The sequence below is a fragment of the Dioscorea cayenensis genome, chromosome 19 (genome assembly GCF_009730915.1).
Source record: "Dioscorea cayenensis subsp. rotundata cultivar TDr96_F1 chromosome 19, TDr96_F1_v2_PseudoChromosome.rev07_lg8_w22 25.fasta, whole genome shotgun sequence".
NCBI classification, from domain to species: domain Eukaryota; kingdom Viridiplantae; phylum Streptophyta; class Magnoliopsida; order Dioscoreales; family Dioscoreaceae; genus Dioscorea; species Dioscorea cayenensis.
Genome location: NC_052489.1, coordinates 17,247,199 through 17,273,461, shown reverse-complemented (window position 1 = coordinate 17,273,461; position 26,263 = coordinate 17,247,199). Strand labels below are relative to the sequence as shown.

Here is a 26,263-nt window from a genome sequence, read left to right as displayed (position 1 = left end):
CAATAACAACACATTCAGCTAGCAGTATTCACAAATTTTTAAGCAAAAATATAATGTTTTAAACAGTAACCTCTCAATTCTTAAACAGAGATATCACTTGTTAAACAGAGACCTAGTTTCCTAAACAGAGACAACAATACTTAAACAGAGACAACAAAATTTAAACGGTAACCTCCCATTTCTTAAACGTAAACCTCATTTGTAAAACTGCAACCATATCAAATGAAAAGGGAAACGTACATTATAAACATTACATAAATCATAACAATCAAAAAAGTATTTCGATCGTGTACACAGACGAAAAATGTAAAACAAAACAAAACCCTAGCCGAAAAATCTCCCTGTAGACTAACAAAACCCCAGCCGAGAAATCCCCCTGCAAACTTCAATATCTTCCAATAAAAACAGAACCACAAAACAAAACCGAAAAATCTTTCTTTGTAACAGAATAGTTAACATAAAACCATAATCAATACCTTAGATTGCAAACTGATGAAATGCCGAATACTTGAGCGGGACTTCTCATTCGAGACACCAGTGGAAAGGGAAAAGCTGAAATTACAGAGGATGTGCCGGTAGAGACAACTTCGAAAAGAGAAAAGCTAAAGACGCGAATTGAGAAAAAACAAGTATACGGCTCTAGTAAATTCGTCTCTTGGGGTTACCCTAAGAAAAAACCCCCACTTCCTCTCAAACCGTCGAAATGGCTGCAGCACGACTTTCCATACAAGGGCATTTTCATCCATAAAATTTAAAAATCACTCCATCAACCACCGTTACATGCTTTGGGGGTTTGAAATTAAAAGGTGTTTTTGCTAAATAATTGTCATTTATAAATGAGTTTTAGTAGTCCAAATATCATAAAGAGAAACACTTTAGTTATGATTTAATGTTATATGAAACTAGATTTGCACCATTATGCTCATAGTGTACTTTGAAAGCAATAATTTTAAATTATGTATGTTTTTGAAAACCAGAAAAGATTTTTGAAACTTTTGTTGAAACATTGTTTAAAAAAAGTTTAACAAAAATAAAATGGTAGGTCATTTTGAATAGTAAACTTGCCTTAAATCTTTTTTTTAATTTTTTAACTTTTTGCTATTAATATTAAAATTTTCAAAAGAATATGCATAAGCAAAAAAAAAATATAAGACTGGTCATCGTCATTAAGATTTCATTGAGGTGATTTGTATCCCCTTTGTGTTACATGAATTTTTGGTTGGTGGGCAAATCACCATAGTGTTACTAAATAATCAATTATATTTTTGGGTGATAGTCTAATCCTCCACCTTTTATATGAAAAATAAACTTACTATTATCCGATTACTACGGTTTCAAATTTCTTAAAACCTTTTCCTTTCGTAGAGTAGGATAAACCTAAACTGCCCGGTTAAATCACCTAGCCTTCAAAGTTAAAAGTTGGAGTTAGAAGATAAACTTTGAGAAGAAAAAGAATCTTTGATAAAAATAAAAATATAAAATAGTCAGATTTAATTTTTAAAAAAAAGTTGGCCATACCTCTAGAGCTCCTTGGAGAGTTTTGGAGTCTTTAGCCCCATTCTTTTTCAAGCGTAGTTGAGATTTGGGAGTCATATATGTTATTGAGCTATATTACTTTCTAGTGGTATTCTTGAAGATGACTGCATGCCTGAGAATCACGAGAGTATGAGAAAGATTATGGTGTGACGGAAATTGCTGAGGCGAGAGATAAATCTATAATTCTTTCTTAAAGACCAATAAAATTTCAAAACTAGCCAATTTTTGGTCTTATAATGAAAAATTAACATTTAGACAGTTAAAAATACCAATGCAATGAATAGTGTAATCATGACCTCTTGATCAATTGACCTCAAATTTTTACTCAGGGTGTTTGTGTCTTTACTAAAGAAATTTGTTCAAAACCTAAGCACATGTCTTACGGTGATTTGTTCACATTCATTTAAAAAAAAAAAAAGTTACTTCTTAAACCAAAATAATTGGATGAGCCTCATCCGTGGATACAGTAGATATTTTTTATAAGCTCATAATTTGGAATTATAAAAAAAAAAAAATACCTAAGGGTGATAATCACTTATATCCCCTGAATTACCAGATTTTTATTTTTTTTTGATAAATTATTTGAGAAAAATATGGCCAAGCTACAGCTACAATTCCAATCCTAGGTTTACATGGCCAGGAGGGAATGAGTAACTAACTTCATCCTCTCCAATAGTAGTTCTTAATAACAGGATAGCTAATTGGCTATTATAGAACCCGAAAAGGATAAAAAATAATAATTATTTAAAGTTAAAATTCATAAAATAAATTTAAATACATATAAAGAAATTTAATATATATCTATATGTAATATTAAATATTATTTTGACCTAAGGTAGTTTCACTATAATCATATTCTATAATATTGAGCTAGTGCCATTAAAATTTGAACTACAGAGTTTTATTTGATGAAATATAGTAGAATTGTTTTTCCCAGATAAAAATAAAATTGAAATGGTTTCCTTTGGAATTAAGGAATTAAGTTTCTTTTAAATCCATCCAATCAAATATTAAATAATGTGACAGTTTAAAATCATTTGGGAGGAAAAACCTTTTTTTAAAAAAAAAAAGAATTTACCAAATTTTGAATTAGTTAATTCTATTAAGCTTTAAAATTTACTTTTCTTAATTTATAATATATATTCCTATTAATATTAATAATTTATAAAATTAATTATTAAACAAACTTATTTAAGATTAGCTAGGCTTAGCGTTTCTAATTAGGTCATGATGACAAAATTAAAATGTATCCTAACACAAACGATAAATGGAATAGGTAGAAGATAATTAGTTTATTTTCTATACAAGAAGCTACACGGAGGATTGAGAGTTCGAATCAAAGCATGGTTCACTATTCAATGGGTGTATGAGTTGCTACAATAGTTAATTAAGCAACCACGGCTCTTGATTTGCCTTTGTTTTCTTTTTCTCTCTCTCTAGATACCAGTAAAGTTTTCTTTAGCACCTGCCATAAAGAAAGGAAGAGGACAGAGTGAAAAGGACAAGATAATGATTATGATAAGGCAGTGGAAAAGAAAGCCAAATAATAGTTCGTAGTGAACATATGAGCATCACTGGCCATGACACTGCCAAGCTGATTATTGATAACATTAAATAGCACATAGGAACACAAGAACTTACACAAAGACTTTACTCTTTGCTTAACAACAAAAACACAGCAGCTTCAGTCCATGGCCAGGACATAGATTTATGATTGCTCCGCGTCGAAGAATCAGAGCTAGAATGCCAGCAGGAATGTGCGAATTTCCATTGGCCCCATCTCGACAATAAGTGTAGCATTACTTACAGTACCTCCTCTCACCGGAGTCACAGAATTTCCAGTATCTCCTTCAACTCTCCAGCTCATTCTCTTCATCTCTGATTTATTTTGGTTTGCAGATAGACTTGTTTCAGTCAGGCTTTTTATCTGCAAAGAGCATACCAAATAGTATGCACAGAATATTAATTTATCTTGGGGATATATTATATGATTGCTTACCAAGTATAAACCAGCACACATCTGCTAAGCATTAACAAATAAGAAAATATCATATAAAATGAGGATTAGACTTCCAGCCCAAAAGAGAGATTTAGACTTCTAGCCACTGCAGGATTATTTGTTAGTCTAATATGCCTTCTTGATATGTATGCTACAGTCTATTTTAAAGGTTTTATTGCAAAAAAAACTAATTAACAAAACTATGGTCCAATGTTAAACATATTGCATGAACTCAATTTAACCAAAAAACTTAAGACCTACACTTAATGTATTTAAGACCAACGTTATTGCATTAGCTAATGTGGGACTATTAGTGAGTCTAATATAAACTGCATGATATTATATAATTGTAATATGCCTAAATACTATTACATGGGAATATGATTTGTAATAAAAAGAAAGAAAAGTAAAGGCTGAGACAAATATAGTTATACTATAACAAGTTCAATCATAGAGGGGAATAATGGAAAGAACCAAAAGTTTCTATGAACTGCTAAAAGAAGTGCCTTGGCCACCCCTCGTATTAATGAAAGAATATTTGAAGTGCTAAAGCATTTTTGCAACTCAAATAATGCACTCAGATCAGAGAACACAATGATGCAAATCATCAAGTAGAAAGATGTACCGTTTTGTTTGCAAACATCTTTTTCAGTTCCACCTTGGCTAGCTTTGAATATTGGATATCCTCACCAGCCTAAAAACATTTAGATCCAACAAGTTCAATGATAATAAGCGGAACCAATTATGATAAATAATGCATCTACACACCTCATATAGATGTGCCAGTCGAAGGAGCACAGTTCCATCATTTAGATCCTAAATGATAAACTTCACCCATGTAAGAGAGAATGTTGAAATAAAATTTACTTTGAATTTAACAGAGAATTACCTCAAGTGTTATAAGGGCAACATTAGGGGGTAAACTGTAACCAGGATCCATTTGACTTCCTTTCAGAATATGAGAAGACTTCCAATCTTCTTCACTCTATAAAAATTAAGTAAATGCAATCAACAAAAGCACATCCGAAGATCAAACCTTCCTAAATGTAAGCATCATACCTGTAGACTGAACGCTAAAAGGAGTGGTGAGTGAATTTCTTGTCCAGCAGTTCGGCGCCATTGTGATCCATTACCTGATTGGCTGATGCCCAAGTAATAATTTCCTCTAGTCTGGAAAATAATGCAAGCAGGTAAACTCTTCGTCTAAAGCATGTTTAACTTATTTATTACCTTTCTTCATCTTTTTATTATTTCTTTGAACTTTAGGTCAATACATCTCTTATTAAAAGAGTAAAGGTTGCAAAATCAGTAACTTGATCTCAACCTGAGTTCTAATTGAACTCTCAATTTTAATCACTCTACCATTGCCTATTTATAATAAAGTAACCAAACATATAGAACAGAATGGTTATGCAACATGTATACATGTTGAAAAATAAATGTAAATGGGAGCAAGATGAATAACATTTCATAAAGAAGAAGAAGCAGCAGCAGGAGCTCAACACATTATCACTACAAGGATAACTAAAATGTCTAATTTATCAAAATTTAGTTCTGTAGCTCAAAATAATTGTGGTAACCAAATGCCGAAGAAAACTTGAGTTGATAAAGTGTATGGAATTGCCTTTTTTAACTGAAAAAGCTAAGAATATAAGTCAACAGAGAAAAGGGAGAAAATAAAATGAAACAAATAAAAGAGAGAAGAAAGTAGAAGAGAAAACAGAAAATAACAAGAATGCTACTTTGACATAGCTTAATAAGTTAAGGAGAACTTATCGAAATAAGTATACATCTATTACTAGAAAAAGGCTAGAGTAACCACCTATAATTCGGATCCACCATTTTCTTGTCATTATGAAGCTCGTCTAATTTATTTTTTGCAGTACTATAGGTAATGTGTCAAATCTGGGCACTTCTGTTTTCTTAACAAAATTATAGATCAGTAATATGATATATGCAATAGAGACCTAGTTGTATATCTGTTCCCGCATCGTGACTTTGAGTCAACAGAATGTGAATTCACTGCCCTCTTATTTACAAAAATGCAGTCATATCTAAATTGTAGAATGAAGCAATTTGAATCTTTTCCAGTTAGAATTCCGAGAATTCCACAACTCAAGGTCATGATTTTATCTCATGTGAGAAGTCTTTCATATTTTTGTTTCCAATTTGTTATACTTATAATATATAAGTAATGCACTTTTGTGCAATCCATATGAATTCAATCACAAAAGAACAATTTTGTTTTGTATTTCATATTTCAGACATCTCCAGGACGCATGCCTTGCATGGCTACTTTATAAAATGACATAGTTGTACTAAAAAGGCATACAACACAAGAAGAAACTAATAGGATGAAGCAAAAGAAGCATTGTTTCAAAAAAACAAAAAAGAAAAGAAGCAGCATACTAAATGGTATATTGTGCATTCAACAAGAAGAAACTAATAAAGCAAAGGCTTTGCTAAGATATATACCCATAGAATAGGCATTTGCTCCATTATTAGTTCAAAAAGCAAGCTATGAGAAAAGGGTTCTGTTTAGTTTTAGACACAAGCCAAACACATATCAACCGAAAAGCTTAAGCAAAGAGGATGAGAGATTAATGAATAACTTAAAACTCAATTTTTTTTTTAATTAATCGATGGAGAATTATTAGCTTAAGAGAACAGATGATTGCTAATCTGTATGATTGGCAGGATTGCAGAAGTGGCTTTTGACAAACAAATAAATTCAAATTAAAATTTTCCAGACCTCTAGAATATCTACAGAGTAAATTGCTCAATTATAAAATAATTAATTCAGATCTGTATGATCAACAGTATTGAATAACGTGGTAATATAAATGCGGATAGGAATCATAGTAGAGGAAGATATAACATACAGTAAGACCCTGACAGATGTCTTGTACACAGATAGTCTCATCAAGTGCTTCTCCCACACCTCGACCATCATCAAAGAGAATGCGCCTGCATCATACCTCAATTAAATGGATAGTATGAGGAAATTTGAAGAAAAAATACGACCACAAAATTGATTGTACAAAATAATGGAAACCTATGAAACATGATCTCCAATTCGCCATCTTGAATGCTAGAACCACCAACAGCACGATCTACAAGTACTGAGAGCTCTGATTTTCCGTCATCTAAATACATTCCAAGGTTGATCTGAAAATTTCATATGGTAAACAAATTAATCAATCATGAGAGAAACTGCAACGTATTGTAACCAATAAAAATGTTTCACACCAATGGCCTGACAAAATATATGATATTGGTTACAAAGTAAGACTAGACAATCAGGAATTCTGTAAGAAGTGAAAAATTGCAAATTTGAACTCTCTATTTTCTGGAAAGTTATCTTTTATATTGTGTGTTAGTTACTTTGAAGTAAGATATACATGTATTTGAAGACCACAAAATGGTGTATGTCTACAGATCGAGTGCAGAATTATGGAACGAAGAGATTCCCTTGCCCAGTTATGATATGATAAATTTCACACAAACTTATGGTTTTCATGGAACCTTACCTTGATATTATGTACTTGTTACATGTATTTTACGAGTTTCAACGTACATGTATGACAAAAAATAATTCAAAATTTTGATCTGCCATTAGAAAGTTTGCATAAGAATAAGGATATAAAATTTACTGGATAATAGTTTCCTGCAACTGGTTGAGTTACTTGAAGATTCCAGTCTTCTCGATAATCTCGAACCTAGCAGCATTTCATTGCAGATAGATAAAATATTAACAACCAGAAAAATAAGACAGTGAATGGAGGATCAATTGCACACCAGAAGAAATCTAACATATTGCACACAATTGCACAAAAAATTAGTACAATTATCTTGTAAAATTTGTCCATATGCAAATAAGCTCAAGGAAAACATTAAGTATTCTGTAAGCCTGGAAAACATAATACCTAACAAGGCTATGCATAGATGAACTTGGGAAAAGGATAAACATTCTATAAACTTTGAAAGCATAATGTCCAAAAAGGCTAGAATGATAATACTGAATTACTTCTAAATCAATAAATTTTCTCAATGAATCTCAAACAAGTAAGCTCTTCTTAATTTTTTTTAAGACTATAGGTTTATTATGTATGCTTCAATAGTTTGTGTCTCTACGAATATCTCTAAAACTTATAATGAATAATATGCCTTGCATTACTTATAAATATAATAAACGCAACTAAGGTATTACACAGGCAGGATGTATCTTTTAGGTTAAGTTTAGAAAACCCTAATCCTATTCCTATTTAAACAGAATCATGCCTCACTTGTATGAGGTGTGAAAAAAATTATTTTTTTAGTCCTTTGATCACATCTCTTTCTTCAATGTATTTTTTTTCACTTGTTTAGGATTGAATTAACATGGCATCAAGTCGACTTCGGAGGTTTTGGTGTAGCTGGAAGTATTGTAACAGAGACTGTTTGGCACTGTAGGCTTTTATTTTTTGTAAAGGATTTTTTATTTTTTGCTGGTGAAGTTCCATATTTGGCAACAACAACTATGTCTAAAATTAGTTCAAATGAATGGAGATATTGCCATGCATGAGAAAGGGCATTAGAATAACTTTTGTCCCCAACTTATAAGGTATGGCCATAGTCGAAGTCATGGCCATGGCTGACAATATGCTTATGTGCCATATCAATCTCTAGGTAGTCCAACCCAGTTGGACCGGACCCCGAGAGTAGACCAGTCCGGCTCAGTATATAAAACCGTCTGAACAAAAAACTGGTCATGTTCACACGGTTCAACAATCAGTAAAAGAAAAAAAAAACCTAATATCAATTATCAAAGCTCACGGCAAAGGGCTTTTTCTCCACCCGTGACCCAACACTACGGCACCGCCGATCATCTCTCTCCTTTCAAGCACCGGCACTAGCGCACCGCCCATCTTCTCCCTCCCCTCAAAATAAGGGTTGCTTCTTCGCCAGTTCCTCTTGTGGCACCTGCACACCGCCCCATCCTCTCCCTCTCGTCAAGCATCAACCACCTTGGCACCGCCCATCCTCTCCCTTCGATCAAGCATCTCTCCGACCCTTGCCATCAAATCCTAGCCCTTCCAAATCCCTATTTCACTTCTCTCTCATTCTAAATCCCTGATCTTTTCTCCATTTTGCTAGTCATTAACACAGATCCTTCTTCGAATCGCAGATTCGCAAAAAGTTATTTGATCTCTGAGTTTTCTCCTCTTGGTCGCCGATTTATCATGAAGAAGCTGGGCAGAGTCAGATCTTGTCATTCTATTTAGGGTTTCTTGATTGAATTTCATCACTTTTATTATTGTTTTTTTTTCCAAATTTCTTGATAATGTTAATTTTTAGGATTATTTAGTTTTCTATGGACTTCTTGATGTTTAGTTTTCTCATTTTCCCTTCAAACCTCGGCTCCTCCCCACGAACCAAGCCCCACATGAAAACCTTGCTCTCTTTGAGAAATCCAGATTGCTACATCTCTCGCAACATCATGTATTTTCATAAGAATTTAATTTTATAGATTTGATTTGAATGTTTGAAAAACTGGATGAGAATAATTTTATTTAGAGGTTCATATGGATTTAGTTTAATTAAGTGTTGTTAAATGTTATGTTTTGAATATGGAATCAAGCCTTGTATTTGATTTAAAAATTAATATAATATTTAATATATTTTATTTTATATTTTTATATATTAAATCCAGTTCGACCCGGTTCGACCGCAGTCTGACCTTTCGACCCTTGAACCCTGATCTACTCCAGTTTAAAGGTAAGGTCCGGTCCGGTTCTGACTACCTAGATCAATCTCACTCATAATCTATTCTTGGGCAACCACATTGACATAGTGTATGCGGCCAAGGACTTTCTACCAATGTCATACTATTTCTCCATCTACCTTTGATTTGATTCATTTAGACATATGGGAACCTGTGTACCAAAGGAGTGCACGTTATTATGTGTCGTTTATTGATTATCACACACGTAAGACATGGATTTACAAAATGTACAAGCGCTCTAACTTTTACAAAATGTTACACACCCACTTTAGGAAATCAATTAAATATTTTAATTTTAATTCAAGAGGAAAGTATCTATCTAATCAATTCATGCAATTTTTCGCTTCCAAAGAAATAATTCTCAGACTTCTTTATCTTTTCACCTCGAACAAAGTGGAACTGTTGAACATAAGCATTGTCATATTGTGGAAACTGCCAAATCATTGTTACTTTCTGCTAATGCTCTATCTATATTCTATGGTGAAGCTATTTTAGCTGTTGTTTGTCATCTTAATTGTATTCCTTCTGCACTTACTTTTGGCTTTCCTCCTTGTCAGACCTTATATTATGTTTTCCTAATAATTCCTCTTTATGAGTTTTTGGGTGCACATGTTTTGTTTTATTACCTGCTTAAGAATGCACAAATTTATCTGCTAAGTTGCGCATGTGTTTAATGGATATGTGATTGATTATAAAAAATTACAAAAATCGGCGTTTTGATCCTGTAACTAATCAATTATATAATATTTGGCTTGTAGCCTTTCTAGAAACCATTCTTTTTTATTCATCGAGCCATATTTTGTCGTCTTCTAAGTGTCCAAATCTAGTTTTCATCGATCCATTTTCTAATGATATATCTTCAACTCCTACAGTTCCTTACAATACTTCTTCCCATTCACCACATCTCATTACATGACATTACACTCATCGTTCTAAGATAGATGATCTATCTTTATTTAGTCAAGATGATTCTACAGGTGTCATTTCATCGCTATCTATTGATCCTATTGAACCAATTTCTCCATATATTCATGTTCAACCACATCAAATTCGTTGCTATCTTGACATGTATACATTATTAGCTTGTATATCTTCTATTTGTTCCTCTGCTTATTGCTTATTTTTATCATAAATACATTCATTTGTTTAAAGAAGTATCTTCTCATCCCAACTGGCAAAAAGCCATACAGAAAGAACTTGATGCTTGATATAAAACTCACACAAAGAATATTATGGCATTATGTGCAAATAAAAATATTACTTATTGTATGTCAATATGTAAGATTACGACAAAAGCAAATGGATCTCTTAAATGCTATAAAGCTCATCTTATGGCTAAGTGCTTCTTTTGAGAGTACAACATTGATTGTGACGAGACATTTGCTCTAGTGGCAAAAATGGCTTAGACCCCATTTTTGTCATCTCATCATGCATTCTTCTTTAACTTTTGTGCGTAATTTTTCTCTTTAGCTCAATTTTTTTTTTTTTTAGCATTCCTTATATCTAGGGAGATGGTGCTAGAGTAAAGAGGCCCAAGAAAAGGATTGGAACCATTTGTGGCAGCTGAGGAAACAGAAGGCCAAATGCAACAAAAAAAAACATGACCCACTTGTGTAGCAAGGCTGACTGTAGAACATAAAGACAATGGATCCAAGCTGGACATAGAAAAAAAAGCTGAAAAACAGTTCAGAAAATAGGGGAGGCTGACAGAGGAGGATATCCATAAGAGGAAAGACTGGAAAGGAATCTTTGGTAGAAAAGATAGGGTGTTTTCTCTTGTTTTTTTTTTTTTTTTATTTCTGTATTTTAAAATGAAAGTGCTTGGATTTAATCTCTTAGTTTGTAATTTTATTACAAAAGAGTAAAACTCTTAGCCTAGGATTGGGTTTAGCCCAAGATTGTGGAGAAATGGTTATATTTCGGAATACTCTTTTTTTTCAATGATATAATGTTTTGATTTGGTTCTAAATTCTTGTAACTTGTGGATGTGAAAGCATTTACTTGTATGATTTTAGAGACGCAGGTATACTGAAAGATGAACCTTGAATCTTGGATTCTTTAGGAACCAAACTTGAGATTTTAGTTTGAATTTCTTGAAGCTTTGATAAATTGTCTTGTGATTAAAAGTTTGATTTAGGCTAACCACCATGTAAATAGGAGTTAGTTTAGGTTAACCTCCTTGTTGTACCTTGAAAGAGGATAGCAAGCACTTCTTTTGGCAATTGCCTTTAAAGTAATTCCTTTGTGTCAAGAGAGATTTAAAACATACACTCCAATACACTTTGTGGTTAAACCCATCCTATGGATTAATATTTCTGAAACTATCCTCACAACTAAACCTCTTCTACTTTTAATTTCTGCATATTTTCTTTTACTTAAATTCCTTGTTTTACTCATTTCACATTCATATTATATATTTGCCTAGCTAATCTCTACTTGCAATTAATCGGTAATCAGCACTATTGTCACCATGGGATCAATATCTTAAATACTACTTGGTAAAACCGTACGCTTGCGGTTACGCAACAATTGCCTTTTTTCTTTTTCAATAAATAGCCTCTTCTTCAAATAGGTGAAAAAAGTACTTTCTTAAGTGGAGATTTACATGAAGAGAAGTATATGTTTTCCTTTTGCTACACTGAGGGGCAATTATGTCATTTTTGTAAGGCACTTTATAGTTTGAAACAAGCACCTTACGCTTGGTTTCAGAAATTAAATTCAGCATTAATCTAACTTGGCTTTGTTAACTCGCCTTATAATTCTTCTTTATTCGATCATAATTCCTTTCATGGTAAAATCTTTTGATTTAGATGTGGATAATATGATTATTATTGAAGATGACTCAAATGATATTACCTTTCTTAAGATTACATTGCAAAGCTATTTGAAATGAAAGACTTAGGTACTCTGCATTATTTTCTTAGCATTGAAGTTGCATCAACTCATGGTTATATTTTATCTTAGACTAAGTATGCATTGGATATGCTTAATAGAGCCGGGCCTTACTGATGAAAAGATAGTTGCTACTCCTTTTGAGTGTGTGAAGATAGGAGAAATAGTTTGTATATCACATTAGTAAAGGAGTACAAGGATATATATAGAGAAATATTAGGGTTTTGTGGTATGGGCCCAATATAGCCCATTAATCAAATATAAACTATAACATAATTCTAACACTCACCCTCAAGCTGTAGCATATATATCGAGCATGCCCAGCTTGTTGTATAGATTACTAAAGACTTTAACATTTAAACCCTTGTTGAAGATATCTGCCAGTTGCTCAGACGACTAGGCATATGGCGTAGAGATGACTCCCGTCAGTACCATATAACGAACATAGTGACAATCAACCTCCACATGCTTGGTATGCTCATGGAATGTTGGATTATTTGCAATGAAGATAGCGGCCTGGTTATCACACAACATCTGCATAGGTATTGTGATAGGGAATCCCAACTCAGATAGAAAAGACTGCACCCAAACCATCTCACAAGCTGTCTGTGCCATCGATTTGTACTCTGTTTCTGCACTCGATCTCGAAACCACATTCTATTTCTTGCTTCGCCAAGTAACCAAGTTTCCACCGACATACGTACAGAAGCCTAACGTAGACTTTCTGTCCCCTCTATCACCAAAGATAACCCGAGTCGTAATATGTCGCAACGCCCTAGGTGACCATGATTCTTGTAGAGAAGACCTTCACGGGAGCTTCTTTAACATACGCAAGAACCCCTCGGAGCACCCCGCCGCTGAACTTCTCGTGGCTCACGATAAACCGACTCGAGAGTCCAACCGGGTAACATATATCGGGGACTGAGTAACGCTTAGATAAACGAGCTTGCCAATTAGACGCCCTCAGATGACTCGGGATCTTTGAGAAATGGGAAAGATGTCTCCCAAAAAGGGTGCGATCGCTCAATAGGTGTACTCTCCGGTTTCATGTCCAATAAACCGCCTCCTCAAGTAAGTCCAACACATACTCACGCTGTGAGAGCGTCATCTTTCCTTTGGCATATGCAAACTCAATACCAAGGAAGTATCTGGGTCGTCCCATGTCTCATGTAACGAAATGCTTCATTAAATGCTCCTTAGTTCTCTGAATGCCCTGGCGATCGCTACCCGTCAACAAGATGTCATTGACATATACCGCAAGTACAACACAACCAGATAAAGTGTTCTTATAGAACACAGAATGATCCACATTAACCTTCGAAAACCATCTACAACTACAATTACACTAAATTTGTCAAACCATGCACGAGGACTTTGTTTCAGACCATAGATCGCTTTCTTGAGCTGGCAGACTAGATTCTCCCCCTGAGCAACATACCCTAAAGGTTGCTCCATAAACACTGTCTCAACTAAGTCTCCATAGAGAAAGGCATTCTTCACATCAAGTTGACAGAGTGCCCATGATCGATTCATAGCTACCGACAGTAGAATGCGAATAGAATTCAGATGAGCAACTGGTGAAAAAGTCTCAGCATAATCAACACCATAAGTCTGAGTAAAATCACGGGCCACCAACCGGGCTTTATAGCGATCAACTGTACCATCCGCTTTGTGCTTGACAGAGAAGACCCATCGGCAAGTGACGACGCTGGCATCAGCAGGGCGAGGCACAAGCTCCCATGTACCACGAGATCTCAAGGCTTCCATTTCCTCATCCATTGCCGTTTGCCATTGTGGAAGCAAACGTGCATCCTGGTAGTTCCTGGGAATTGACTCAACAGACAAGGAAAGAGCAAATGTGCGGAAGGACGGGTGAAGTTTATCATAAGAAACAAAAAAGGAGATGGGATGTTTAGTATAAGAACGAAAACCTTTGCGAAAGGCAATGGAAGATCAAGAGACGGATCTGCATGGTCCGGGAGAGGACCGGAGGGGGCGAAGCTTGCGGTGGTACACGTTGGCGTCGATGATAAACCTGTCCAAAACGACCATCATCTGTATCCAATGGAGGAAGCGTCACACTAGGCATAGGCACAGGCGGAGGGACCGAAACAGGGTTGGGGAGAACAATATCAGATGACGTAGTTAACATATCGTGAGAAACTGAGTTAGAAAAAAATGATTGAGACTCAAAAAACGTGACATCCATAGACACATAATACTTCTGACTAGTCGGATGAAACAACCGGTATCCATGTTTGGTGCGGGAATAACCAACAAAGACACATTTAAGAGCACGCGGGCGCAACTTGTCCAAACCAGGAGTTAAATCCTGAACAAAACCAACACAACCGAAAACACGAGGGGATAAGTGAAACAACTCGGTATCAGGTAGAAGACGACGTAGAGGAACCTCTCCCCCTTAGGGTGCAGAAGGCATACGATTAATAAGATAGACTGCAGTTAAGATAGCATCAGACCACAAATGCATAGGAACATTACGCTCTACTAAGAGAGTGCGTGCAACATCCAAAATGTGACAATGCTTTCTTTCAGCAACTCCATTTTGTTGAGAGATGTGTGGACAGGTGGTTTGATGAATAATCACAAAAGGCGCACACAAAAAATTTACAGCAGAAGAGACAAATTCTAAAGCATTATCTGTGCGAAGACATTTGAGAATAGTGGAAAATTGATTTTTTATTTCCAAAATGACTTCTTGAAGGACATCAGCAATAGACCGACGGTCTTTTAACAATATACCCAAGACGCTCAGGAAAAAACATCAACAAACACAACATAGTAACAATGACCAGAAATAGACGCGACCTTAGAAAGTCCCCAAACATCATAATGAACTAAATCAAATAACGACCGACTAAACACTAAAGTAGAACGCTTAAAGGTAGCACGATGATGTTTACCCAACTGATACGACTCACATTGAAACGACTCGACCAGAATCCAAGGCAAAGTTTGCTGAAGCCGACTAAGAGAAGGGTACCCAATCTACAGTGCCATATGAGTGATGACTCGGAGTCAGAAACAGATGCTGCTAAACCACGAGGAATATCATCACGCACCAACGTATACACGCCATCACCATGATTAAGCCCCAAACCAATCCTCTTCCCTGTTTACAGATCCTGAAAAATACAGTGAAAAGGGAAAAATATTATACTACAATTCAAATGTTTGGTGATCGCCGAAACGGATAGCAAGTTGACAGGAAATTCAGGTACATAAAGAACATCATTTAGTCTAAGCTGAGAGGAAGCCTGCACAACTCCCTCTCCGGACACTAAGCACGATCGTCCATCGGCAATTGCCACATAACGAAAAATAGACGGAGAAAGATTTTGAAAAAAAGGTTTTGTACCTGTCATGTGATAAGAGGCCCAGAGTTAATAATCCAGGAACTGCCCCTAGAAGCAAGAAAGGCATTACCTGAGGAAACAGAAGAAGAGACTGTGGTGTGAGACGCGTGCCTCGTAGGCGCTGGAACCGTCCACGATCGACTTTGAGAGATAGTGACAAACTGTTTCAAAGACTAGAAGTGGATGACAGATCAACCACCTCGGTACTAGCATTGGCCACTGCCGGGCGACCATGCTTATCCCAATAGCGATCCTCAGTGTGGCATGGCCGTCGACAGAAGGTACACACAAACCTATTCCGAGAATCACCACGACCAGCTCCTCGACCACCACGAGAGGAGCCTTTACCACCACGCCCACGAAGCTAGCAAAGCGGGATCGATCGGAGGACACAACGGGCGATGGAGATGTGGATGTAAAAGACGAGTGAGCACGCGAGCATAAACAAAGCAGAAGATCGTGCATTCGCCGTAACTCGTAATAGGGCCCTTCACCGGTTTTGCATCTCAAGAGGTAGCTCGAAAAAGATATGCGATGATCGCAACTTCATTCCAAGAACGACTGAAGGGTGGCGGATCAAGAACTAATGGCTGGTAAATAACTAGCTCATCCAACAGGCTATGGATGTGAGTGAAGAACTGAGGGACGGTACGATCGCCTTGACGGGCTGTAAACAGTTGCTCATACAACTCAAAAACACGAGAGATGTTATTTTCATTTCCATATGTCAATCTGCACATCTCCCAAATTGCCTTTGCAGTAGTTAACATCACCACACTTCGGGTGACACGCCCTAATATGCGTGTAAACCGCAAGTGCACAGGTGTCGAAGTAATAATTACCCCGATGAGTGGGTAGTTGAATCCATAGGGAACGGAAGTATTAGTATTAACCAATTCTTAGTTATCTAGTCAAAATCAATGGATGTGATGAAATGAACTAATTGCAAGAGAATTAATAAGCAAGCAAACGAGCAAGAAAACAAGTAAAAGAGATCTCAATCAATAAAGATGAGGTACCCGGGCAATGCTCCCCCTAGGATCTAACATGAAGCTCATAATTCACTAAATGCTTCTAAACCGAGTCTAATAAGTCGAGGTAATCCAAGAACAACCAGCCCTTGATGGGTCGCCCAACGTCTTGAAGAATCCTTCTCCGAAGCTAGGCCGCCGAAGGCTCCCTCTATGTTATGACGGAGAGAAGATCGATCAAAGTTGGTGATGGATGCCCCCAAATATCGCCAAAGACCTCCTCCAAAACCCTAGCCGCCTTGCCTTCAAAGTGCTCGCGAAAACCCTTGCCAAAAGTCCCTCCAAAATAGGGCAAACGGCCTATTTAAAGCCCAAAACCACGCCTGTCACGTGCTCTCAAGCGCCCGTGTGGATTTTCCACGCGCCCGCGTGGGTTGTAGGAATTTCCACGCGGGTCGCGTGAACAGAAATTTGCTACCGTGAAATTGCTACAGTACTATTCACAAACCGCGATCCAAACACTCTTCTCTTGAGGCCACATGTCCGGGCACACGTCCATGTGGTAGGCTATAAAACTTTTCTTCATCGACATATCTTTGAGAGGTCTTGCAATCTTCATAAAGAAAAGGAACATGAAGATGTGGCTGCCTTTGTGCCCTTCCAACTAGTGAATTGACTTGAATCTTCTTGGAAGTTGTCACACATCTCCATGTTTATGAACTCCTCTCGTGTCTTGGTCCTTGAATTGAACAAGAACTCCCAACATTGTGTCTTTATAGCCTATCTTTGCTTCCTTTTTACTCTTCAAGGCATTCACAACCTATATGCATAAAAGAACACCAAATACACAATATGAGACATAAACCATGGTAAAAATGATGTTCAATGCATGTAAAACATATATAAAAATATGTCTACTTAAGCACTTATCATCGGGCAATATCCGGCTCCATACTACCGGCCAACCATGAGCGCACTGCAACATCCTCAGCAAGCTAATCAGCATACTTGGCATCCTTCGGGTCCGGCGCATCTGCCGTGAGGTACGACGATTTCTTATGAGCCATAAGAAACTGCTCAAAACTCTGTGCCCAAAAAATATAGTTCCTCCCATCCAACCTTTGCAAGGTACAATGGAGATTCTTAACTAAAGAATCATGAGACGAAGACATGACGACGACAAGACAAATCCTTCAGCAACAAGACAAGGGCATCACTGGTAAGGGTTGAGGAACATCACCAGGTGCCCATAGACCAACGAGAACGGCAAGAGATGAACGGCGGCTGGCGGTAGAGGTGGCGGCGGTGGGTGGAAGGCTAGAATTTGGAGTGGCGATGGCGGCAGCTAGGGTTTTGGGTGGCGGCTAGGGCACCAAAAAGTCTAAAGACTTAGTGGCTCAACCTCTATACCTATATATAAACCCATTACACTTCTATTACACAACCGATGTGGTACTATATTTCCAACACCCTACCTCAAGTTCAACTCGGTCGAACTTACACAGACTTGTACACTAGAGGTCTATTTACATGGACTTGTACACTACTTGTGTCTCAGAGGTCCTACACACATGGACTTGTACACTACTTGTGTCTTAGAGGTCCTACACCACTTGTGTAAATATATATTGGGCCCACTATATTGCTATGATACCATGTGAAGATAGGAGAAATAGTTTGTATATCACATTAGTAAAGAAAGAAGTACAAGGATATATATAGTGAAATATTAGGGTTTTGTGATATGGCCCATTAACCAAGTATAAACTATAACATAATTCTAACAGAGTACAACCTTAAACTCTCTCTAGATGATGGCAAACTTTTGGATAATCCTACTCAATATTGAGAACTTGTTAGCTCATTAACAAATTTCATAGTCAATTGTCCTAATATACACTTTGTTGCGATGTTGTTAGTCAGTTTGGTTCAACTCATACTAGTCACTGGATGGCTGTTCTTCAAATTCTTTCATACTGGTAAGGCGCATACCATTATGAATTATTGTTCCTTTCATCTTCATCTTTAGTTTTGCTTGCATTTTGAGATTGGGCCAGGATATCATAGATCGCTACTCCAATGCTAGTTGCGTATTTATTTGGGAGATTCTTTATCTCTTAGAAAAGCAAGAAATAGAGTGTTGTTGCTAGATCACATACTGAAGCAAAGTACCAATCTATGGCGTCTACCATAGCTAAGGCTATCTAGCTTCATTGGCTTTTAGATGCTTTAAGATTTCCACAATCTCAATCTACACCTCATTTTGATAATAAGAAAGCTATATTGATTGCATACAACTCAGTTTACCTTGAGCAAGCAAAGCATATACATTAACTGTTATTTTATTCGCCAACATTATCTAAAAGGCACTATCATTCTTCCACATTTTCAAACTTCTATGTACATTGTTGATATGTTCTTAAAAACTGACTCATTGACTCAGTTTCAATTTCTGCTGAACAAACTCTAGATTTTTACTTCTTCTTTATCAATAATTTTGAGGGGAAATGTCAGAGTAATAATATATGATTTATTAATAAGGGTAATAATTTTTTTTGGATTAAGTTTAGAAAACCCCAATTATTTCTTATTTAAAAAGAATTGTACCTCAATTATATAGGGTGTGAAAAGACTATTCTTTCAATGATCAGATTACATCCTTTTCTTCAATAGTTTGTTTACTTGTTTTCGAGCACTCTTTGCTAAGGTTACTAACCTTGGAATCTTCATTAAACTTTCTGCATAAATATGAGTTGATAAACAAGTCTAGGATGGTATTTCTCAGTATCCATTCTATAAGGATCAAACAATCTTTCATGTGATACACCATAATAGACTACTCTAGTTATTTATGGAATACAAAATTAAAAAATTTCAGACAGAATTTTGAAACCAACAATTACCAAAAGAAAAAAAAAAACTATGGGACAATGTGTAATGTTACCCTTGGAGAAGGACTCATTGAACCTAGTACTAGTCCTTTCTCCTCCCCAGTATTATTGGTCAAAAAGAAAGATGGTTCTTGGCGATTCTGCACGGATTATAGGGCCCTTAATTCAATCACTGTAAAAGATGCCTACCCAATACTAACAGTTGATTAACTATTAGATGAGCTTTTTGGAGCTCAATTTTTCTCTAAACTTGACCTAAGATCTGGGTACCATCAAATCCTTGTGAAGCCAGAAGATAGGTTCAAAACTTCATTCAGAACACATAATGGCCATTATCAATGGCTGGTCATACCATTTGGTTTATCGAATGACCCGGCCACATTTCAAGCACTGATGAATCAAATATTTCAATTTGCATTCAAGAAATTTATCTTGGTATTTTTTGACGATATACTCATCTACAGTATGTCTTGGGGTAATCATTTAAAACATTTAGAGATTGTCTTACAAACTCTTCAACCTCATCAACTGTTTGCAAAGTTCCCTAAGTGCAGTTTTGGTCTACAGCAAGTGGATTATCTGGGTCATGTTGTTTCTGCCAAGGGGTGGCTATGGATACTTCTAAAGTCCAAGCAATACTGGACTGGCCTACACCTGAGAATGTTAAACAGTTAAGAGGATTCCTTGGTTTAAGTGGATACTATCGCAAATTCATACAAAATTATGCTTCATTGGCAAGACCTCTGACAGATTTACTCAAGAAAGAGAATTTTCGGTGGAATTCTGAGGTATCTAATGCTTTTGTTCAGTTAAAGACTGTTGTTACATCTGCACCTATTTTAATTTTGCCAGATTTCACTCAACCTTTTACTCTTGAAACTGATACTTCAGGTTCTGGGATTGGAGCCGTACTAAGTCAGAACAGACATCCAATTGCATATTTCTCCAAGAAAATGACTCCAAAAATGTCGGCACAATCTGCTTATATCAGAGAGCTATTTGCTTTAACTGAAGCTGTGTCTAAATTCAGGCATTATTTGCTTGACCATAAGTTTGTGATCAAAACTGACCAGCAAGCATTAAAGCATTTAACTTCTCAGGTTATTCAACCCCAGAGCAACAGAAATGGTTGCCTAAATTGCTAGTATTTGATTTCTTAATTGAATATAAGTCTGGTACTGATAATAAAGTAGCAAATAGCCTCTCCAGATGTTTTTTACTAGCTTGTTCTTCAGTTCAAACTTCATTGTTGCAATAGATACGGAAATCTCAGGCCAATGATTCAAAATTTCAGGCAATAATTCAGGACATTCAACAGGGAAATCAACATCACAATGTTTATACTTGGAAGCAAAATGTTTTATGGTGGAAAGATAAGATTGCTATCCCTGAGAACTCTCAACTTCACAAATTATTATTACAGAATTTCACTCTTCATTCTTGGGGGAGGGGCATGCTTGCCAATTAAAACCTTTTAAATACAGTGATTTCTAGTTACGATATGAATCGAAAAATCCAAGGATTTTATAATACGTTGCAGCCAAATCTATTGTTTAGTTGGATGTACTATAGATGCTATATTATAGGATTTTGTATTTGATAAGAGATATTTATAAATTTGAAATTAGAAATTTTTTTACATTATAAGTATTTTAATGATTTTAAGTACCGTATTAATTAATTTAACTATTAATTTTATTATTAAATTAGTTATTAAATTTATTAGTATATTTATTTATTTATTTATTTATTTTATTATATTTTATAATTTTTAAATTTAATTTTTAACCCAATAAAAAAAGTATTTTGCACTTTTCATATATTTTTAGCATGTTATTAATGATTTTAATTATCGCATTAATCATTTTAACTCTTAATTTTATTATTAAATTAATTATCAAAGTAATTATTAAATTTATTATTAAATTTTATATTTTTTCACTCCACAAAAATATCCATAAATGTTTAATCATATTTATTTTTATTTAATTGGTCACATATAGGTCACAAGTTATGCATTTGAAGAAATTTAAAAATAAGGGATTTGGTTTTACGCCCAATTTAGCCGTAAAACCAAATCCCTCATTGGATGTAATATGAGTTACATTGGTTTTTGAAATCCTGTGAACCAAACACTGGATTTCAGAAAACCCAGTAACTCAAGTTACATGTAACTCAAAAACCGGGTAAATTTTTTAGTAAGTCACTAAACTTTGGCTCATTTTCACTTTGATCACTGAATTTCAATTTGTATTAATTTAATCACTCAACTTTAATTTGATTTCAACCGGTAATAAATCATGGATTTCAACTCCCAATTGATTACATGGTTGTCTAAAAATCTAAGTCAATCCTCCTATTGACACATTATTAAGTCTATTAGAGATGTCCACGTCATCGAAAAACAGCCACATCATTCATTTGGAGGTTGAAATATCTTGATTTACTACGAAGTGAAATGAAATTAAAGTTGAGTGACCAAATTGATAGAAATTGAAGTTCGGTGATCAAAGTGAAAATGAGCCAAAGTTTAGTGACTTACTAAAAAATTTACCCCTCAAAAACCCTCCAAAGAAACACTACCTTAGAAGATTCGCTTCCCAGTTTTATTGGCCGAAGATGAGGGCATCTGTTAAGAATTTTGTTCAAACTTGTGATGTTTGTCAGAGAGCTAAAGTGTCTCACACTCACCCAGCAGGATTACTCCAACATCTTCCCATTCCAAATAAAGTCTGGGAAGATATTTCAATGGACTTTATATGCTGGCCGCCATTATCAAAAGGGTTCTCAGTGATATTTGTGGTGATTGACAAGCTTTCCAAGTATGGGCATTTTCTTCCACTTAAGCAGGATTTTTCAGGTCAATCTGTGGCTCAGGTGTTCATCACACATATTCTGAAGCTCCATGGTATTCCTAGATCTATTATCAATGATCGGGATAAAACTTTTACCAGTAAATTCTGGCAAACTCTATTTACACGTATGGGTACCTCATTGGCCTTATCTTCTGCTTATCATCCTGAGACGGATGGCCAAACAGAAAATCTCAACAAAGCTGCGGAACACTATTTGCGCTGCTTCATTTCTCATAATCCAAAGGCTTGGGTTGACTTGTTGCCTTGGGCTGAGTTTTCCTATAATATATCCTTTCATACCAGTTTGGGCACGACACCATTTCAAGCAGTGTATGGGAGGGAGCCACCTCCAATCATACCTTCTCAGTGTCCATATGTTGATCCAATTTCCATTACAGAACTTCTACAACACCGAGATCAGTTGTTGGCACAATTGAAACTCAATTTGAAGAAAGCACAGGATCGTATGAAACATTATGCTGATCATCATAGAACTGAAATTCAGTATAAGGTGGGAGATTGGTTGCTAGTAAAGCTCCAACCTTACAGACAGAATTCAGTGTTTCTCAAGAAAAATCACAAATTAGGCATGTGATACTTTGGGTCGTATCAAATTATACAGAAATTAGGAGCTGTGGCTTATAAATTGACATTGCCTAGTGAGGCCAAAATACATCATGTTTTCCATGTGTCTGTTTTGAAACTCTATCATGGGGAAGTACCGGGTAGCATTTCACCTTTACCTCCATTGTCTGATGCAAAGGGAGCCGTCATTCAACCTGAATTCATTTTACAAGCTCGACAAATTCTTCGCAATTCTCAACCAGTCAAGCAGTTATTGATATCTTGGACAGGATTATCAAGCAGTGAATCGTCTTGGGAGGATCTGAAATTGCTGGCCAAAATCCTTCTCTATTTACAGACCTTGAGGACAAGGTCTTCTTTGATGGGAGGGCAAATGTAATGTTACCCTTGAAATTGGAGGCAAACTCAGCAGAGGACGGACAGGTGAAGGCTGAAAAAGGGGTTTCGTGAGTCCGGATTACTGGGTGAGAATGAAAATTTGATGGCTGATTTGGGTTGCAGCTCATTAGAGGATGCATTGTTAGTTGATAGATATAAACACACACCAGTAGAGGATGAGGAATTAGTGAAAGGTCACGTGACCAAGTCTCCATCGAAGGGCGCGGCTACAATGACACCTGGGTTAAATGAATCATCATCTGGATGACACATGGAGGAATCTGTTGAAAAGGAAAATGCCCATTCGACGGTCAGGATGGAGATTGAGAAGAATCAACGGTTGAGGAGAGCCAACATTCGTCTGAAAGATTACCTATTGGAATAAATAGATGAATTGGAGAAGCTGGAGGTTCATCAGGGAAGAAGAATCAAAGGCCTTTCTCTGAGGAGTCAGGAAAAGGAGCTCGGTGGTGATTCACTACCGGGTTTGGATTATCTTACTTTCTTACTGTTCGTTCTTTTTTTCCATTCCAGTTAATGATCTTTGGTTGTCTTTGAGAACTGTTAATCAGTATTATTACTTCTGTAATTGCTCTTGAGAGACTAGATCTGAGTTTATTCCAGCTATTGCTTGATTGTAGTTCAGTACATCAGATTCTATTGTTGTTTTTTTGAGCAATTTAGTGATAATATCATATCAGTGAGCTCTGATTTAGAGCAGGACAACTGGGAATTTACTGAAATACAGTGTGAGTGCTGAATTTGTGCTTGAATTTACTAGATCTGAACAAGCGTCATTACACAATGATCAAAAAGTCAAGTATTTTGAGATCGATCAAGGACAGACTATCAAATTGAATTGAATTGAAATGAATGTCTCCCCACCATGAGAGTTCTCCTCATTATATATAAAAAGTTAGAGATCTACAAGGCTGATTTTCAGCAATTACAATAACTAAATCTAGGCTAATTGCTAGCAATTAGATCTATCTAAATAAGGAAGTTACAGCTATACAATATATTTACAACTATAATACCAATTGAGGCTTGATATATGCTGTCATCCCCCCTCAAATTGATTTTGGTTGATCAAGAAGCATTAATTTGCCCACTAGAAACTGATGACGATGTCGTGTTATAGCCTTAGTAAATACATCAGCTATCTGGAGATTAGTAGAAATATGAGGAAGAGAAATAAGATGAGTGTCTAAGGCTTCACGAATATAATGACAATCCACTTCAATATGTTTGGTACGCTCATGGTAAACAGGATTGGCAGCAATTTGAATGGCACTAGTGTTATCAGCATGAAGCGGAGTAGGGACTGAGAGAAACCAAGTTCAGCGAGAAGACCACGAAGCCAAACAATCTCAGAACAAGCAGCAGACATAGCACGGTATTCAAACTCCGTAGAAGATTTAGAAACACGATCTTGTTTCTTGCTCTTCCAAGAAATCAAAGAATTACCAAGAAACATGCACCAAACTGTGACGATGATCGACGAGTATTAGGACATCCACCTCAATCAGCCATCAGTAGGCAACAAGACGAAGAGGAGAATCACCGAAAAAACAAACCACGATAAGATGTCCCACGAAGATAACGAATGATGCGATGAACGATAGCCTAAATGGAGATGATGGGGCTTTGCATGAATCGACTAACTTGTCGACAAAGAAAGGAAATATCCGGACGAGTAATAGTCAAATAGTTCAAGCTGCCCACCAGTTGTCGAAATAGAGTAGGATCAGAAATGAGATTACCCTCCTCACAATGGTACTTTGTGTTTACCTCGAGTGGAGTATCCACAGAAGAAGCATCTTGAAGACCAAACTAAATGAAGTAAATCCTGTGTACTTATGTTGATGCAAAAAAATACCTGGGAAGAAGCAATATGAACTTCCAAACCCAAGAAATAAGTAAGAGGACCGAGATCCTTCATGTGAAATGAGGCTTGAAGATGTTGTTGCACACGAGCAATTAAGACGGAGTCGGTCCCAGTGATAACAATATCATCAACATAAACTAGAAGAATTACAATACCAGTAGAGGTCTTGCAAAGAAACAAAGACGAATCATATTGGCTCTGCTTGAATGAAAATTGGAGCAAAATTGATTTGAATTTATCAAACCATGCCCGGGGAGCTTGTTTTAACCCATATAAAGATCGTTTCAACTTACAAACGTCCAAAGAAGAGTAGGAAGACAACCCAGGTGGTAGAACCATGTAAATATCTTCTTTGAGATCACCATGAAGAAATGCATTCTTAACATCCATATGATGAAGTGGACAGCCTTGTGACGCAGCAATGGAAATAACTGTTCGAACAGTTGTCATCTTGGCAACCGGGGCAAAAGTTTCTTCATAATTGATACCATACTCTTGTTTGTTACCCAAGGCAACCAACCGTGCCTTATAGCGATCTAGAGTACCATCAGAACGAAGCTTGATCGAGTAGACCCATTTACAACCAATGGCTTTAACATTGGCAGGACAATGAACAATATCCCATGTGTGATTGTCCATAAGAGCTTGAATTTCTTCTTCCATTGCCTTACGCCAACAATCATGTTTAATAGCCTCTGAATAACATGAAGGAACACTTTTTAAAGTAGCATGAAGAGATGTATGAGAAAATCCATACCGATCAGGTGGACAGGTAACTCTGGAAGAGCGCCGTGGAAGGGCATTTAAGAGTTGATTGTCTGTGGAGGAAGCAGTTTGAGTAGGCTCAGATGTCAGGTCAAGCTCAGATAGCTGTAGAGTTGGACGTTGTTGTCGTTTATACACCAATCCTCGCTTGAATCGTTCAAAAATAGTAGGCACATCATCAAAATTAGGAAGAACAAGTGGCTCTGGCGAAGACTGAACATGAGTAGGAAAGAAAAATTGATTTTCAAAGAAAACAACATGACGAGATATGCGGAATCTATTAGAGGATGGATCATAACAAACATAACCCTTGTGAGAAATCATCAGAGCCCAGAAAAAGCACATTTAATGATTGAGCAGAA

At 36.3% G+C, this 26,263-nt stretch overlaps 1 protein-coding gene across 1 annotated transcript in view; it reads right to left on the bottom strand.

Annotated features, from left to right (window-relative positions):
- Window positions 1-3,026: 3,026 nt before the first annotated feature.
- Window positions 3,027-26,263, bottom strand: part of LOC120283358 (alpha-mannosidase-like) — a 47,129-nt gene continuing 23,892 nt past the window's right edge. The window contains exons 19-26 of the mRNA XM_039290016.1: window positions 7,189-7,254; window positions 6,591-6,703; window positions 6,418-6,502; window positions 4,595-4,705; window positions 4,425-4,520; window positions 4,304-4,351; window positions 4,161-4,229; window positions 3,027-3,463 (exon numbers count right to left, since the gene is read on the bottom strand). Of these exons, the coding sequence (XP_039145950.1) occupies window positions 3,275-3,463; window positions 4,161-4,229; window positions 4,304-4,351; window positions 4,425-4,520; window positions 4,595-4,705; window positions 6,418-6,502; window positions 6,591-6,703; window positions 7,189-7,254 (777 nt within the window). The 3' untranslated portion in view covers window positions 3,027-3,274. The remainder of the gene's footprint in view (window positions 3,464-4,160; window positions 4,230-4,303; window positions 4,352-4,424; window positions 4,521-4,594; window positions 4,706-6,417; window positions 6,503-6,590; window positions 6,704-7,188; window positions 7,255-26,263) is intronic.